Source organism: Colobus angolensis, unplaced genomic scaffold (assembly GCF_000951035.1).
Source record: "Colobus angolensis palliatus isolate OR3802 unplaced genomic scaffold, Cang.pa_1.0 Scaffold58, whole genome shotgun sequence".
Lineage (NCBI taxonomy): Eukaryota > Metazoa > Chordata > Mammalia > Primates > Cercopithecidae > Colobus > Colobus angolensis.
Genome location: NW_012119376.1, coordinates 9,960,484 through 9,978,973, shown reverse-complemented (window position 1 = coordinate 9,978,973; position 18,490 = coordinate 9,960,484). Strand labels below are relative to the sequence as shown.

General features: G+C 39.2%; 1 protein-coding gene across 3 annotated transcripts in view; it reads right to left on the bottom strand.

Moving 5' to 3' along the window:
* AHI1 (Abelson helper integration site 1) overlaps positions 1-18,490 on the bottom strand; it is a 227,075-nt gene that overhangs the window by 31,811 nt on the left and 176,774 nt on the right. For all 3 annotated transcript variants that reach the window (XM_011962111.1, XM_011962110.1, XM_011962109.1), the window contains 2 exons: positions 10,724-10,886; positions 6,104-6,201 (listed from right to left, as the gene is read on the bottom strand). In XM_011962111.1, the coding sequence (XP_011817501.1) occupies positions 6,104-6,201; positions 10,724-10,886 (261 nt within the window). The remainder of the gene's footprint in view (positions 1-6,103; positions 6,202-10,723; positions 10,887-18,490) is intronic.

Below are 18,490 nucleotides of genomic sequence, written 5' to 3'. Positions count from 1 at the left end.
GCCAACATAGTGAAACCCTGTCTCTACTAAAAATACAAAAATTAGCCAGGCATGGTGGTGCACACCTGTAATCTCAGCTACTTGGGAGGCTGAGGCATGAGAATTGCTTGAACTTGGGAGGTGGAGGTTGCGGTGAGCTGAGATCTCGTCACTGCACTCCAGTTTGGCAACACAGCGAGACTCTGTCTCAAACAAACAAACAAACAAACAAACAAAGAAAACAAAAACAAACCAAAAAATCAGGGATGTAAAAAACCAGTGTGATACAAAACCTGGCTAACTGTGCAGGTACCAACTGTGTGTGTGTGTTGCTAACTAGATGGTAGAGGAAAATGGGCACTGGCCTGAGAATGTGGAGGCCATGCTCCTAATTAGCAGCATTATTTTAAACAAACTTAGAGTTTCCTGGATCTCAATTTCCTGTAGAATGAAGGAGTTGATTAGAATCACCAAGGATGATCTCTGAGGTCCTTTCCATGTCACTAGTTTTGTAATTCTATGAACTTAGATGCCCCACAATTTTAGTCACTTTATCAGAGACTACTTTTCATGTTCTTTCTTAAAAAAAAAAAACAAAACATATCTTATATGTGATAATAAAAATAAGACTTGCACATGAAATTAAATATCTGACAGACTCTGTGGGAGGTTTATAAGGTAAGGTATTGATAAAATCAAACCATATATATTTTAATAAAGGAGCTAAATTTAAGAAATGCAACTAGCCAGGTGCTAAGAAGCTCAGTTACACATTTCTCAAAAGTTGGCTGTTAGTTCCATGACTCAGAGTGCACCCAAATCATTTTAATTACTCAAGGCAACATTATATTTCTTAGGGGTTTCTTTTTACATAAACATAGATCATTTGTTATACTTTCTCTCACTGGGAAGTAAAATACTGTCTTACACACATAGCACATTCCTAAGAGGAAAACATATATGCAGGATTCTATTCTAACACGTGGATTCAGATAGAGAAGATCAAATTCTTCAACAAAAGAAATCCATGCATCTTAAGTTTTAAAACCTAATTTGAGTTTCATACCCTCCATGAGAACATTCCTACTCCCTGGCCCAAATGGAGTTTTACCCTCTCTAACTCCTTTACATGACTGTAAATTCCTTAAATGTATTAGAATTAAGGTTTGGCCATCAGTGGGATTAGTCTGAAGTAGACCTCAAGGGTTATCATGGTATCTGAAGAACTGGTCTGCTGCAATATGAGTATGAAGGCATGTCTGAAGCATGGAGATCAGTCTGTGAGGGGCAAAAGTCATAGGAAATTTAAAAAATCAACTACTGTCTAAACTAAGACTATGATGCAGTGAGTCCACTTAAGTAGAGGAGTGGCACAGGCAGTGACAACTGGGAAATTTTGGAAGCAAGTAGGAGGTCTCTATCCCTAAGAACATAGGCACATCAGGAAGATGAAGGGGCAATACCAACTTTACAGGTAAGACACTGACAGAGTTCTTTGTATTTCCTCTGGCAGAGTCAACGTTAACTCAAGGATAATAGACAGAAACATACCAAGAGGAGCGGGGGTCAGGTCACCTCAGTTTCAAAGGTTAGCATGTTGCAGAATCAGGGACATGAGAAAATCACAAAAAGTAAAGGCTGTATCTTTCATAGCATCACACAGTTTTTAATATAGACTAAACGTATTGTTAGCTGCCACAGCAACCCTTTATACCAATGTTATAAATGCTTCCACTGCATTAAAGGTTTTTATGTTGTAAATTTAGACCTCAGGTTTGTGTTACGTTTGTGTTAACCTCATGTTTATGTTATGGGCCTCATGTTCACGTGTTAAAATCCTAACTCTCAATGAGATGGTTATTAGAAGGTATTTGGGGGGTATTGGTGGTTTTATAATGAGACACACAAAAACGCTTGCTTCCTCTCTCTGCTCTCTGCCCAGTGAGGATAAGTGAGGTTGCAAACCAGGGAGGAGACTTTGACCAGACCCTGGATCTGTCAGCACATTGATCATGAACTTCCCAGCTTCCAGAACTGTGAGAAAAAAATGTTGTTATTTAAGCCACCCAGTCTACATTTGTTATAGCAGACGCAACTAAGACAAGCATTTTCGTAAATTCCTAAATCTGGTGCTGAATTACAAACAATGGGTAATATTACACATGCAACATTTGCCCATTATCAAATTTCTGCCAATCCTTTTGACTGTATCCCTTACAGTCCTTACATTGTTGTAGGCAACCATCACCATGCTTATTTGAAACTGATGTTTTACCAAGAAACCATTTTTCTTTCAGTTCCTTACAGCACAGGCTATTCATTCTCACATGCCCATTTTCACATAGTTCATAGTTCTCTCATGAACCATGAGAGCCAGGAGTTAACAATGACCTCCTCTTAGCTCCCTACTGCTGATTTTAGGGTACTGTAATGCCAAAGCACTTTTCCTTGGGTGCTCTGATAACACCTGGTTATTACATCCTCTGCTTATCTTTGCATCTGTGATCTGCAGACCTTGTGGTCACTCTAACACAATGGCTGCCAATGTTGGCTGCACATTAAAATTACCTGGAAAGTTTTTGAAATCTGCCCTTGCCAAGGTCCTATTTCACCAATTAAATGTATTTGAAGGGGTAGAGATTGTAATCCATATCTAGTTTTTTTAACTGGTTTGGTGATTTCAATGTGAAGCCAAAGTTGAGACCTTTGTTCTAACCTAAGAATTAAGGATATCAACTCTTCGTTCATCGGTTTCCTCTTCATCCTAACTCTTGCTATCATCCTGGAATCTTAATGTTCAAGAGTACAACCTGTCCAACACTCTGGGTCCTAGTTCCTTGACCAGTTCAACTCTAACATGTTCCTCAATTTCACTTCAGCTTTTAGACATACTCTATGAATTTATCATAACCTGAGCTGCAAGACATCTGAGACACTAAATAAGCAAGAGTTTATGGCCTTGAACACTATAGTTCCAGCTTGCCATGTGACACTATGCCTCTACCTGGGCCCCGGTAGCTTGCTGCAACCTTGTAGAGGAGAACCTGCTTTCTAACTCTGCCAGTCTTCTGATTCTGTGTCCTTTCTAACTGGATAATCCTCTATGGTGTGTCACTCTGGTAACTTTAACCTCTTGTGTTCCTTTCACATTCACAACTCCAGTTATATATTAAACCAAATCTGCCTCCTCTACTGCTATGCCTTAGATGCTGAGAAGAGACTACTAAAGAAAAAAAATCCAACTGTACAGATTTATGCCACTTCCATTTTTATGGTATCCAAACAGCAGCTCCCAGAACTACTAAGGAATCTTTTCATATATCCTAAATGAGCCCCTATTTTCCTTACTCCAATGGTTATTATACTTCTTGTGCTCCTATGTCACTCCTTTTGCCCCTCGCATTAGAAGTAAACCTTGCTTTTTGTTTTGGAGAACATAAAAATATCTTTAATTTCTAGACTTCAACCCTTTATTAACTTATCTGCATCCCTATCCACATTTACCTGTGTTAGAGGGGTACTGCTCTAAGCTCCATACTGTTGACATTTTTGGCCAGAGAATTCTTTGTTGGGGGAGCTGCTCTCTGCATTCTAGGATACCAAGCAACATCCATGACCTCTACCCACCAGATGCCAATATTATCCCCCACCTTGTAGTTGAGAAAACAAAAAACATCTCCAAACATTGCCAAATGACTCCTGGAAGGCACAATCACTCTCAGTTGAGAACCCTCTGCTTGGAGCAAGAGTAATCTGTCAATCTGTCTTTCCAATAAAGTATTTTCTGCTTTCTCCAAGATCCACTGTGTCCGTAGTGTCCTTTCTTTATCTATCTTCAACCTGAACCTGTCTATTGGCTTTGTCTCCTTAATATATAATTTTATGCCTGTCCATTATTTAAAAAATAATTCATGGACACCAGGCCTCCCTTTAGCCACTGCGGAATCTTTTTTTATTCTTCAAAGTGAAGCTCTGAGAAGGGCTTCCATGAGCGTTCACATGCTGGGGCCTCATTCCACCTTTACTCTGCTCTTCAATCCTTGCCACTCTACTGATACTGGTGCAAAGCTACCAGGGTCCTCTGGATGACCAAATGCTTCGACAACCTAACTGCTTGGCTGTTTCCAGCTAGACTCTTCTTGAACCTCTCTACCTCTTCTGGCTTCCAGGGCACTTTTAAAAATGTTTATTATTTTTTCTTTTTTTCCTTTATTCTTTCTCAATTGTCTCTTCTTTTAACTGTCCCTTAATACTAGTGTTTAACTGGGTTCTGTCCTTGGCCTTCTCCTCTTATAACTCTATGACATACTTTCTGGGCTCTGCCTTCATTACAAGCTTCCATTTACTGATATAATAGAACTAACACACTAATTCTCATTTGATTTTGAAGCTCTACATTCTCTCAACTTCCAATCCTGCATTACTGGCTCCCAGTGAATACTTCTCTCTGGGAGCACTACAGATACTACTAACAAATTGAGATATCTAAAACCGAGCTTGTCATCTCTTACTCTGCAAGGAATGATGATTTCTTGCCCCTGTCTTCCCAAATCTTTCTTATTTATTTCATTACTTCTGTTGCACCACTGTTTATTCAGTTGTATAAGTCAAGACGCTTAGCAAAATCCTAGATTCCAACCTCACTAATAAAATCCAATCAATCATAAAATCCTGTCAATTATAGCTTATGTCCCCTGCCCTCCATCCCCACTAGTTCAGGTTTTCATATTTTATTTCCGTGGATTCCGAATTTCCTTGTGCTAGGTCCTTAGCTACCTCAAATTCAGCAACTATTCTGCTGCACTAGAATGACCTTTCTAACACGCAAATCTGTTCATGTCATTCCCTGAATTACCTCCTTCAGGGGATCCCCTTCGTCTGGAGTATAAAATCTAAGTGTTTTAGCAGAGTATGCTACGCTATTCTGTGGCCTGGTTCCTGCATTTCTCCCGTCCTTCTCTCTATTAGAACTTATGCCCAGACATAATCATAGATCCCATAACTTAGTTATGTTATTCCCTCTGCTGGAAAGTTTTTTCTAACTTCACTGACTTAACACATATTTTTGCATCCTAGATGCCTCAGGTCAAGTATTTCCTCCTTAGGAACTCTACATGGACTCCCCCAGGTTATATTTAAGAGGGTTTCTTCGTATGTGTTCCCAATATACTGTGTATATATCTTCATTACAGTTTCTACCAGAGTCTACTGGACTTGCTTGCTTGCAGGTGTGTGCGCCAGCCTGTAAGCAACTTAAGGGCAAGTGCCTTGCCTACTCCTGAAACTCCTGTTTCAGTGGGGATTATTAGAGTGCATGGACAAAGGCATTCAATAAATACATGCTGAATGACTGAACAATACATGTCAGGTTCAACTGTCAAAAAAATTTATTTTGACATTGTAATGATATGTACATGAAATGTATTTGTAAAAAAAACCTAAGTTGGTTCATGGAATCAAGAAGCAGTGAGGTTACTCAGTCTAAGGGAAGAGCTAATGTGGTATAATAAAAGTTTAGTAAGCAGTACACACGACAGTACAGCGCTTATTAAACATTCCTGCCAAAGCACTGCCAACCTCAGAAGAATACTGATTAACATCCCCGAAGGGCCTGATGACACAGACGGAAACACATGACAGTTCTCTGGCTGCTGTGGCTGATAATACATCCACATTCATTTTAACATAAAAACATTTAAAATTACTTCCAAGTAAAAGGAATGCTCCAGAAAGATAGAACATCTTAGTTTCGTGAACTCCAGTGATCTCCAGCATAAATGTTTACCTCCCAGGTGGGGCTGATGACACTGTCCGTACCACAGTTAAAGAAATAAGTGCAGAGTAGAGATAGCACCTAAAGCCACAAGTTCCACTTTGGGTCCTTGTCCTATCACTTAGGCTCTGACTCGGAGTCTACTTTAACCTCTCTGAGCCTCCTCAGTTTCCTTATCTGGAAAATGGCTACAATATTTGCCTTATGTATTTCATAATGATGTAGGTACCAAGACATAAAAAATAATGTGAACAATGAAGGATAACAAGCATAAAAAATAAAGTAATATTTTATCCAGAGACAGTGAAAATCAAAATACACATGCAAACACATATTCTTAAAAACATTTACCTTTTGATGAGCTGGAGACTTTTCTATTTTAGTTTTATCCTCAGGGCTTAAAGGAGGGGATCGCTCTTTTATCTCAGGAGGCAATTCTTGATACAGTGCTGAAATTGGAAAAAGGAATTCATGCAATTAAATTGAGGAGCACTGCTTCATGGGGGAAAAACAATTGATGGTAGGGGCAAATACAAAATTAAAGAAATATTCAGTTCCTTGGTGTACCAATAAGATACCTAAAACTTACTTGTTATGGCAATTTGCAGTTTTACTCACTAGTTATCAAAAGAACTATGATTGGAAAATTTTAATCACCTGGATTTCAGAAATGTAGAAGGTGTCATTTTCACTTATTATGCGGTCAGACAGATGCTTATTTTATCTCAATACACATTTACCAGGAACCTGCTAAATGCCAGGATATCTGCTAGGAACTGCTGGGGAATATATGGAGATCATCAAAAGATGGTCTTCACTAGCAAGAAGCTTACAATCTGGTCAGAGAAAGACATCTTTACAAGTAACTGTAAAATAAATGTGACATTATTTGAAAGTGAAATAATTACAAAGACAAACTCTGATGTGGGGATGGAAAACGCTTAATGGAAGAAGTGGTAGGTGTATCAGACTCTGAAGACTAGGTAGGATTTTACCAGTCAGAGGTATGCAGAAAAAATAATTTGGGGGCAGGGCACAGTGGCTCATGCCAGCATTTTGGGAGGCCGAGGCGGGCGGATCACTTGAGGCCAATAGTTTGAGGCCAGGCTGGCCAACATGGCGAAACCCCGTCCCCACCCAAAAATATAAAAATTAGCAGGGCATGGTGGCGGGCACCTGTAGTCCCAGCTTTGGGAGGCTGAGGCATGGGAACTACTTGAACCTGGGAGGTGGAGATTGCAGTGAGTCAAGATAGCACCACTGCACTCCAGGCTGGGAGACAGGGAGAGACTCTGTCTCAAAAAAAAAAAAAGGAAAAGATAATTTGGGAAGATGATATGAAATCAGTAAGCATGGAGTTAGGACTCTATATGATATTGAATCTATATACAGTGTTGAATTTAAGATTCTTATAATCCAATATTCTATGTAATCTATTGAATCTATATAGGGTATTGAATCTAAAGAGCTATGCGCAAATTTTGAAGGGTTAGAACAAAAATATATTTTGGTTAAGAACATCTCTGAATTGAAAGAAATTACTGAAATATACTTGATCAAAATCGTACAACTAAGATTATGAGATATACTAATTGTCTTCGTATGTGGAGTGGTTTTATTATTGGGTTTCTTTATCTCATATTTTAAGGGTGTTAGATGTGATGGGGAGAAGCTGATCATGTTGTTCTTTCCAGCGTCTTAAGATACAAAGAGAGTAAGTTCTTTATAACAGTGGAAGTATGAACTTCTTTTATTGTGGTGTTCTCTTAGAGGACAGGCTCTCAATTGAACAGTGGGTGGAGATTCTGCTCATACACTCCCTTAGATCATTTATTTTGCATAGTTGGCTTCAGATAAAGATCAAGGACAATTCTTCCTACTATTTTTAGACTAGAATATGCTACTGACAGTCATTTTTTTCTCTAATGTTAAAACTGGGCAATTGAGTTTTTTGTTAAATTCAGGTAAAAAAAGGATAAAAGGGAAAGGGAAATAATCCCTAATGAAGTGTGAGAATTCAATCATTACAGTCTCAGATTTTCTAAGTTTTTTTTTTTTTCCCTGTTTGTTCTGGTCTATACGAGGCTTTTTAAAGAAGCAGTGACTGATGCCAAAAGAAAACATAAATTATTCTGGGATACAATAAAGAATTATGGCAGGTGAAGGATGGTCATTATTGAGACAAATAATTAATTTCTATATGTAGCCATCAACTCATCACTGCAATATGCCTCAGAGGTCTGGCTTTGATCATTATGGAAGAAGAACAAATTTTATTAGCTTTTAAAATAAATTTATTTTTTGTGGAGATGAGTCTTGTTATATTGCCCAGGCTAGTCTCAAACACTTGGCCTCAAGTGATCCTCCCTTTTCAGCCTCCTGAAGTGTTGGGATTACAGGCATGAGCCACTGCATCTGGCCTTATCAGCTTTTCAATTCACTGTAGCTCAAACATCTATATCTTCTCAAGATCTGCAAGCCTAAGAGGTTATTTTTGTAAACTAGATTCTCAAGTTAAAGCACTTAATCCCACCTTGCCTAGAGATACACAAGTGAGAACATTTAAAAAATATTTCCACTTGTATACGAAAAGAATAATGGATTCTAATATTTCGTTAAAATGAGGCATACTCCAGAGTATGTGCTGGCAGCTGTTGATTTAAAAAGCTTGATTTAAACAGAAGCTACCCCTGTTTAACCTCAGCTGTTGACCCTGTGGGAGAGCCAACGATGGGAAGAAGGAACTTGGCTATTTTAGATGATCTGGAAGTTAAAAGTGCTGAACTTATGGAACTTATATGCTGTCTTATGCCTACATGGGAATTAACCTGTCCTAAAATTTCTTCCTTTCATACGGTCTTATGTTTTTTCCATTACACAACCTCTTCTAAACACAAAAATATACCTCTAACAGAGTTTAAGAGTTGTATGTCAAAATTAGCTGGGCATGGGAGCATGCGCCTGTAGTTCCAGCTACTCATGAGGCTGAGATGGGAGGACTGATTGAGCCCAGGAGGTCAAGGCTGCAGTGAGCCATGACTGCATCACTGCACTCTAGCCTGGGTGACAAAGTGAGGCCCCGTCTCAAAAAAAGAAAAAAAAAACAGTTATATGTCATTTACTACTTACAAGAAGGTAACTGAAATAGTTACACAGAAGAAATTAAGAATTTTGTTATGTGAATGAGAAGTGGTACAATTTTTGAGACACATGGCACTTTTTAGGGTAGGAGTCTGCTGACTGTGGCAGATAAGCTGAAGAAGGGAGCTGCAGTGAGACTTAGGGCACTTGAGAGACTGGGGAAGGGAGCAATGGGAAGGACCTGGCTGCAGACAAGGTCGTGGGAAGGTGCCAAAGATAGACAATTTTATCTAGGCTTAGCCCAGCATCTGGTAATCACGAAGGAAATTCTTCTTCCATTCCTTCATCTCTTTGGCTGTCAAAATTGAAAACTTAAGTTATAATCAATAATATTTTTGTTTAGTCATAGTTTTAGGTTAAACAGTTTCATGGACTAGCCTGAAAACCAACTATTATTTATAATAATTATTTCTTTACAGAAACAAAAGACTTAAATATTCAAAACACAGATTGTTCTCAATTTCAAGGCTGCCTATACTACATTTTTTTTTTTTTGAGACAGAGTTTTGCTGTCTTGCTAGGCTGGAGTGCAATGGCACAATCTTGGCGCACTGCAACCTCTGGCCTCCCAGGTTCAAGCGATTCTCCTGCCTCAGCCTCCCAAGTAGCTGGGATTACAGGTGCCTGCCACCACGCCCGGCAAAATTTTGGTATTGTTAGTAGAGACGAGGTTTCGCCATGTTGGCCAGGCTGGTCTTGAACTCCTGACCTCAAGTAATCTGCCTGCCTCAGCCTCCCAAAGTGCTGGGATTACAGGCATGAGCCACAGTGCCTGGCCTGCCTATACTACATTTTGAATCAGAACCAGAATTTTTGTGCTTACAGATGATATCATTTAATTCCTTCATTTTACAGAAGGTAACTGGGGCATATGAGTGTAAGATGTTGAGCTGAGGTTAAAAGTCAGTTTTCCTGACCCCTGAGTGTTGTGCTTTTCCTAGCATGCTATCAAGTTAATTGTGGATAGGATGTATTCTTCTGAAGAAGCACTACTGTACTTCTTCTCTTTAATGATAGTTTTAAAGTTATTATTATTTTCTGTTTTCAGGCTCTCTGCGTTAGTTCTGTTTTCACCTCTCATGGCCTACTGGTGAATCTACAGCTTTCAGAAACCCATATTTAGATTTTCTTTTCTAGTTCTTTTTTTTTTTATTTTTAAGCTGTTATTTATTGAACAAAAACCATTATTAAAACACAAAGTAGAAATTAAAATACAAGATAGGTTCATACAGTCTTGTCACATCACATGGTACGTTCTAGGCTTTGTCAACATGTGCATATAGCTTTTAAATAATTGTCATTTATCAACTTTGTGCTTACATATTTTCAGCTCTGGCTCATTTTGTTTTTTCCCATAAATGAGGGCTAAATTTACTTGAGAATGAAACAATTTATTGTAGTTTTGTTTTCACAGGTAACCAGCTAGGACTGAGGTATACAAAGTAAAAGAACTGCAGTTGGGGAACTAGAGGCTCTTAAGATGCCAGTCAGCTGAGAAGTCACTGTGGCAAGAGAAGAACTGACAGAACTGTGCACGAGGCAGGTGGCAGGGTCAAAAGAGTTGAATAAGAAAGCTGGTAGCTAGAGGGGCAGGGTCCTCTGGGATAAGAAGTCCATGAAACAAACATTCCAATCTCAGAATGTAGCAGCTTTCTAACATACTAGTGCCTCCTCTTTTTATTTTTTTACATCATGAGAATGAAAAGCAATATCCATTGGTAAACATATGCAAAGGTTACAAAGACAGTAAATTAAAGACAAGAAAATGATAAAATCTTGGACTATCAGTTATACCATACTAGTAAACCAGGAAGGGAGCATAAAACTTACTTTCACTAGCCACATGATTAGCTGGAAAATAACCTTCCTGTCCCTTTCCTATGCTGCCATACCACCAGTCTTCATTATCTTTGAAAAACACTCGGATAATGTCTCCGCGATGGATGGTTAGTTCATCTGATCGATTCGCTGTGTAGTCATAAAGAGCCACCACCTAAGAGAGAGATAAGACCACCACAGCTTTATCACAACTGTACCACAGAGAAAACCCCCAACATTCACTTCCTCTTGCAGAAGAGCAGCTGAAACCAAAGCAGTACTTTGGTAAGTGTGAGGCTGTCTCAAAGTTTGCTAATGGGATGAGGGGTGGTGGGAACACAGCAGGAGAAGCAAGATAAAAGACTGTGGGATTGAGAAATGGTTATGAGCATTCAATACACTAAGATTAGCTTCAAAATAGCAGATGTTAATTTTTTTAAGTAAATTACTTGTGAAGCAAATAAAAAAAAGTTCGCATACCATTTACTTTTTTAGAATTGTTTTATACTACCTTTAAGTCTCATTCTCTGTGCTAAGCAGATGCATCTGAAAAACAATTCTTCAGAAGGTCTACAGTTTTACAAAAAGGAAAAACTCAGTGGAACAATCTGATTGCATCGCTTGGTTTACTGTTAATGTCTCTTTTTGAGATAAATTTCTGTACATACACATAAATTTTTTTTGTTTTACATCAACAACTTAAACCTTCTATCTTTAAAAAGTATCCTTATAAGTTATTTTTACTTGATACGAATTTAAGAGGAAAAGCCTTTTTATGAGAATCTTCTTCTTTGTGTTATGGTAATCATATTTGATTTCCTTTTCTTTTGAAAACCCAAGTCAAAATGATATGGCAGTGGCTGCACAGGAATTTAAAAATCCTTGGCTGGGCATGATGGCTCATGCCTGTAATCTCAGCACTTTGGGAGGCCGAGACAGGAGGACTGTTTGAAGCCAAGAGTTCGAGATCAACCTGAGCAATAAAGCCAGACATTCATCTCTATACAAAAAAAAAAAAAAAATTAGTTGGGTGTGGTAGTGTGTGCCTGCAGTCCTAGCCACTCAGGAGGCTGAGGTGGGAGAATCACTTGAGCCCCAGGGTTTGGAGGCTGCAGTGAGCCATGACTACACCACTACACTTCAGCCTGGGTGCCTGGGTGCCTGGGTGACACAGAAAGACCTTGTCTCTAAAAAAAAAGAAAAAAAGAAAAGAAAAAAAAAATCTCTTATAGTAGTTAAAAGGAGGAAGACCTCAATTCATTTTAGCTTTAGATCTGATACACTGTATAAAGCAGGACATAATAACATCTATACTAAATAATACATTTAGGCTGTTTTCCTCTCTACTTAAACAGTATCTGAAAACGTTTGGCTTATACAACTACATATGTAATGGAAAATTACATATATATATGTAATTTATATATATATTTACACATATATATATATATATACACACACACACACACATCAACCAGGCAATTCTAACAAATGAGTTTGGACTTAACTGCTGTCACCACATAAGAGCAGTAATGATAATATATATATATCATGTCCCAGTGTGCACAGCATGTGTGAGTCCAGGGAAGAGACACCTAAGAATCCAGTGTGGTGGGAACCCGGCATTAGATGTGAGAGCTGAGACAGAAGGGTAGGAGAAGCTGAGGCTAATGGAGTAAGTAGGGCTCAGATCATGCATGTTGAAAAAGTTCAGACTCAATAATATGGCCAATGGAAAGGCACAGAAGGGTTTTAACCAGAGGATTCCATTACAGTTCACATAGCTGTTTCTGGTACCTTTTAATCCATTTAACAATATTTATTAACACATCAACCAGGCAATTCTAACAAATGAGTTTGGACCTAACTGCTGTCACCATGTAAGAGCAGTAATGATAATTTAATTCAAATGGCTCAAATGCAATGCCTATTGTACAGCTTAGCATAGTATCTAATTTACAACATGTGATGCAGGGTATTATTTAAGGTTTACAAGTTATACTTTAGTATATCGATTACCTCGCCTACATAAAAGTGGAACTTTTAACTTTTCTCTTTGTTCTCCAAATTTCTCTTTCACTCTCTCACCTGGTACTATCATAGAAGAGGACAGCTAATTAAAATGTACTGAGTGCTTACCATGTTCTAGATACCATGCTAGTTGTTTAGGTGTCATTCTGCTTAATCCTTATGACAACTTGGTGAGGCCATGTATCCTTATTTCCATTTTACAAAAGAGGAATTTGATGTCCAGAGAAATTTAGGAACTTCCCTAAAGTCAAGTAAACTAGTAAGTGATAGAATCAAGACTTAAACCCAGTCTCAATCTCTCTCCTTCCTTTCCTTCTTTCTTTCTTTTCCCCTAGTTCCAAGAAACTCTGTGATGGTTCATTCCTGTTGTTCCTTATCCTGGTTGTGGTACACTGAAACACCACAACTTTAATGAGTCTCATGCAAATATGAGGTTAACGTATGCTGATTTGTCTGGAGTCCTAGGTGGCTACTGGGAAGGAGAACAGGCGAGATTCAGCTTAGGCAACAGAATCACTTAGGAAATCCTGCATCAGGCTGTGTCACTGTGTGAACCTTGGAAAATCTGAAGGTTATCAAGTGAAGTCTGAAAAATTTTCCTGAATTTTACACACAGGGGTGTCTTGATGAAAGAATCCCTTCAGAGGCACAGGGGTCCAAAAAGCCTATGAGAGTCGACATTACACCTTTTCTATTATAGTACCTACTGATTATTCTCTTCTTACAGAACCAAATACACACATTAATTCTGCATGGCCCACTAGTACCTGTAAACATGTTCTGCACTCTGTGACTGTTATGGACTGAATTGTGTCACTCAAAATTCACAGGCTGAAGCCCTAGCTCCCAGTGTGAATGTATTTGGAGACATGGCCTTTATAGAGGTAATTCAGATTAAATGAAATCATAGGGGTGGGGCCTGGATTAACAGAACTGGCATTTTTATGAAAGGAAGATACAGTGAGAAAGTGGCCATCTGCAAGACAACAGGGGAGGCAGTAGGAGAAACCGACTGTGCTAGCACCTTGATCTTGGTCTTCTAGCCTCCAGAACTGTGAGAAAATTAATTTCTTCTTCTTTTTTAAAAAAATTATTTCAATAGCTTTAGGGGTGCAAGTGTTTTCTGGTTACATGGATGAATTGTAGAGTGGTGAAGTCTGGGCTTTCAGTGTACCTGTCATGTAAATAGTATACAATGTACCCCACAGGTAATCTTTTTTTTTTTTTGAGACAGAGTCTTGCTCTCTTTCCCAGGCTGGAGGGCAGTGGCGCCATCTCAGCTCACTGCAACCTCCGCCTCCAGAGTTCAAGCTATTCTCCTGCCTTGGCCTCCTGAGTAGCTGGGATTACAGGTGCCCGCCACCATGCCCGGCTAATTTCTGCATTTGTAGTAGAGATGGGGTTTCACCACGTTGGCCAGACTGGTCTCAAACTCCTGACATCAGGTGATCCGCCTGCCTTGGCCGCCCAAAGTGCTGGCATTACAGACGTGAACCACTGTGCCTGCCCCCGACAGGTAATTTTTCATTCTTCATCCCTCTCCCACCCTCCTTCCACTTTTCTGACTTCCCAATGTTCATTATACCTCTCTGCATGCCTTTGTGTAGCTTAGCTCCTACTTTTAAGTGAGAACATGTAGTATTTGGTTTTGTTCCTGAGTCACCTCACTTAGGATAACGGCCCTAGTTCCATACAAGTTGCCGCAAAATACATTATTTCATACTTTTTAAAATGGATGAGTAGCAGTCCACAAACATACACATACCACACTGAGAAAATAAATTTCTGTAAAACCACCCAGTCTGTGGTATTTTGTTAGGCCAGCCCTAGCAGGCTAGTACACTTTTAAACCTGATGGTATCAGATGAACCACTTACTACCACCCCAGCCTAAAACTACAAATAGGTAATGCCTCACTTGTATCCATTTCAGGTCCTCAGCAACTTACAGAACCGTGTTCCACACTATTAAGCTGTCATCTCCGGATGTAGAAATGTCTTTGTCATAAAACTCTACAACCAGCATCCCTGGGAGGGTGATGACTGGTGATGCTACATTCTCTAAAGCAAAGAAATTGGAGCATGTCATCATAATACCATTGTTGACATTTAAGTACAGGCAGACCTCATTTTATTGTATTTCACAGTGTGGTATTATAATATGTATTATGTTTCTGTTTCCAGATCCTGGTTCATAACTCCCATATCCCTTGTTACAGTTTTTTGGTTTAATGGTGGGTATGTTAGGCCTTACGGGCAGGCCTCAGAAAACAGAATATCTCTGACTTTCTCCTGCTCTCCTTTTACCTGCCACAAGGTAGGGCTCTAATCACCACCCCCTACCTTTCTAACTGTAGGTCTTATGAACAGTCAGAGGGTCCTTCCCCTCTCTCTCCTGGAGGAAGGAATGCTGATGTCACAGAGCTTCCATAAAAAACCTAAGAGGACTAGGTTAGGAGAGCTTCCAGATAGCTGAACAAATGGAGGTTCCAGGAGGGTGGCACCCCAGGGAGGTCATAGAGGCTTCCCCTTCTTCCCCCATAGATCGCTCTACGTATCTCTTCATCTGTTTCCTTTGTAACATGCCTTGTAATAAACCAGTAAATGTAAGAAAGTGTTTCCCTGAGTTCCAAGAGTTACTCCAGCAAATTAAGTGAACTGGAAGAGGAGGTTGTGGCAATCCCAACTTGAAGCCAGTTGGTCAAAAGTTCTGGAAGCCTGGACTTGTGAATGGTGTCTGGGGTTGGGGGCAGTCTTGGGGACTGAGCCCTCAGCCTGTGGGATCTGACGCTGTCTTCAAGTAGAGGGTACTAGAATTGGATTGGAGTACATCTAGCTGGTCATGGAAGTCTTCTGTGTTAAAAGTGGTGTGAGAGCACAGCGAAAACATGGTTTCAAAGGTTTTCCCAAACATGCAGATACTGCAATTTTTTTTTTTTTTTTTTTTTTTTTTTTTTGCCAACTGAAGGTCTGTGGCAACCCTGCATTGAGCAAGTCTATCAAGGTCACTTTTTTTTCCAACAGCATGTGCTGTTGTGTCTGTGTGTCATATTCTGGTAATTCTTATAATAGTTCAAATTTTTCCATTATTATAATATCTCTTATGGTGATTTATGATAGGTGGTCTCTGATGTTAGCAATGTAATTGTTTTGGGGTGCCACAAACCATAGCCATAGAAAACAATAACTTAATTGATAAATGTTGTGTATGCTTTGATTGCTTCACCAACCAACCTACACCCTCTTACCCCCTACCACCAGGTCTCTCTCCCCTTCTTGGGCTTCTTATTTCCTAATTCCTATAACAGTATTAAAATTAGGCCAATTAGTAATTCTATAATGGCCCCTAAGTGTTCAAACCAAAAAAGAGTTGCAAGTCCTTCATTTTAAATAAAAAACTAGAAATGATCAAGTTTAGTGAGGAAGGGCTGTAGAAAGCCGATAGAGGCAAAACCTGGCCTTTTGTGCCAAACAGTCAAGTTACGAATACAAAGGAAAAGTTCTTGCAGGAAATTAAAAGTGCTACTCCAGTGAACACATGAATGGTAAGAAAACAAAACAGCTTTATTTCTGATATGGAAGTTTTAGTGGTCTGGATAGAAGATCAAACTAGCCACAACATTCTCTTAAGCCAAAGTCCAATCCAGAGCAAAGCCTTAACTCTCTTCACTTCTATGAAGGCTGAGAGAGGTGAGGAAGCTGCAGAAGAAAAGTTGGAAGCTAGCAGAGGTTGCTTCATGAAGTGTGAAGAAAGAAGCCATCTCCATAACATAAAAGTGCAAGGTGAAGCTGCAAGCGCTGAGGTACAAGCTGCAGCAAGTTATCCAGATCTAGCTAAGATCACTAATGAAGGTGGCTATACTAAAGAACAGATTTTCTCAATGGAGATTAAACAGACTTATATTGGAAGAAGATGCCATCTAGGACTTTCATAGCTAGAGAGGAGAAGTCAATGATTGGCTTAAAAGCTTCAAAGAACAGGCTGACTCTCCTGTTAGGAACTAATAACAGCTGGTGACTTCAAATTGAAGCCAGTGTTCAATTGCCATTTCAAAAATCCTAGAGCCCTTAAGAATTATGTTAAATCTACTCTGTCTCTCCTCTATAAATGGAAGAACAAATCTAGATGATAGCCCATCCATCTACAGCATGGTTTACTGAATATTTTAAGCCCTACTGCTTTGTGACCTTCTGCTCAGAAAAAAAGATTCCTTTCAAAATATTACTTCTCACTGGTCTACCAAAGAGCTCTGATGGAGATGCACAGAGAAATAAATGTTGTTTTCATGCCAGCTACCACAACATCCATTGTGCAGCCCATGGATCAAGGAGTAGTTTTGACTTTCAAGTTTTGTCATTTAAGAAATATATTTCTCAAGTCCATAGCTGGACATAGATAGTGATTCCTCTGACGAATATGAGCAAATAAGTTGAAAACCTTCTGGAAAGGATGCACTATTCTAGATGACATTAAAAACATTTGTGATTCACAGGAGGACATCCAATTGTCAACATTAATAGGAGTGTGGAAGAAGTTTATTCTGACTCTCATGGATGACTCTGAGGGCTTTAAGACTTCAGTGGAGGAAGTAACTGCAGATTTGGTGGAAACAGCAAGAAAACTAGAATTAGAAGTGGAGCCTGAACACGTGATTGAATTGCTGCAATCTCATGATAAAACAAATGGATGAAGAGTTGTTTCTTATGGATGAACAAAGAAAGTGGTTTCTTCAGATGGAATCTACTGGTGAAGATGCCGTGAATCTTGCTGAAATAACAGAGGATTTAGAATATCACATAAATTTAGTTGATAAAACAACAGCAGGGTTTGAGAGGACTGAATGCAATACTGAAAGTTTTACTTTGGGTAAAATGCTATCAGACAGCACTGCATGCTACAGAAAAATCTTTTGTGAAAGGAGAGTCAATCGATGTGGCAAATTTCATTTTTGTCTTATTTTAAGAAATTGCCACAGTCACCACAACCTTCAGCAACCACCACTCTGATCAGTCAGCTGCCATCAACACTGAGGCAAGACTTGCCTCCAGTAAAAAGATGACTTGCTGAAGGCTGAGATGATGATTGGCACTTTTCAGCAATCAAGTATTTTTTTCATTAATGTATGTACACTGTTCTTTTAGACATGGTGCTACTACATAATAGACCACAGCAAACATAATTTTAAACATAGTTTTTTATGTACTGAGAAACCCCCAAATTTGTGTGACTTGTTTCACTGTGATATTCACCTTATTGCAGTGGTCTGGAACCAAACTGGCAGTATCTTCAAGGTATGACTGTCCAGAATTGCTATGCAATGAGGAATCAGGGTGGTTTCACATGCCACCATCTATCAACATGACGGCAGCCGAATCTAACCATTCAGTTAGGATTACTCCCTTAACATACTGAAAGGTAAAAACAATGTGGCTTATGGGAATCTGCTTGTATTTCAATATTTATCCAATGTGCTCTAAACTTCTCATATGAAGATCACCTACTGTCTTCTGATCAACATATTGTATGTAGTAAACTTCTTTGCTTGTTTTAACTTGGCAGTGGATTCTGAGTAAATCATAACTTCCCCATGTCCAATTAGATTTTATTATCTCAATATTTTATAACAAATTAAAGTTATATAAAGAAGTTAGGTGGCGCCGGGCGCGGTGGCTCAAGCCTGTAATCCCAGCACTTTGGGAGGCCGAGACGGGCGGATCACGAGGTCAGGAGATCGAGACCATCCTGGCT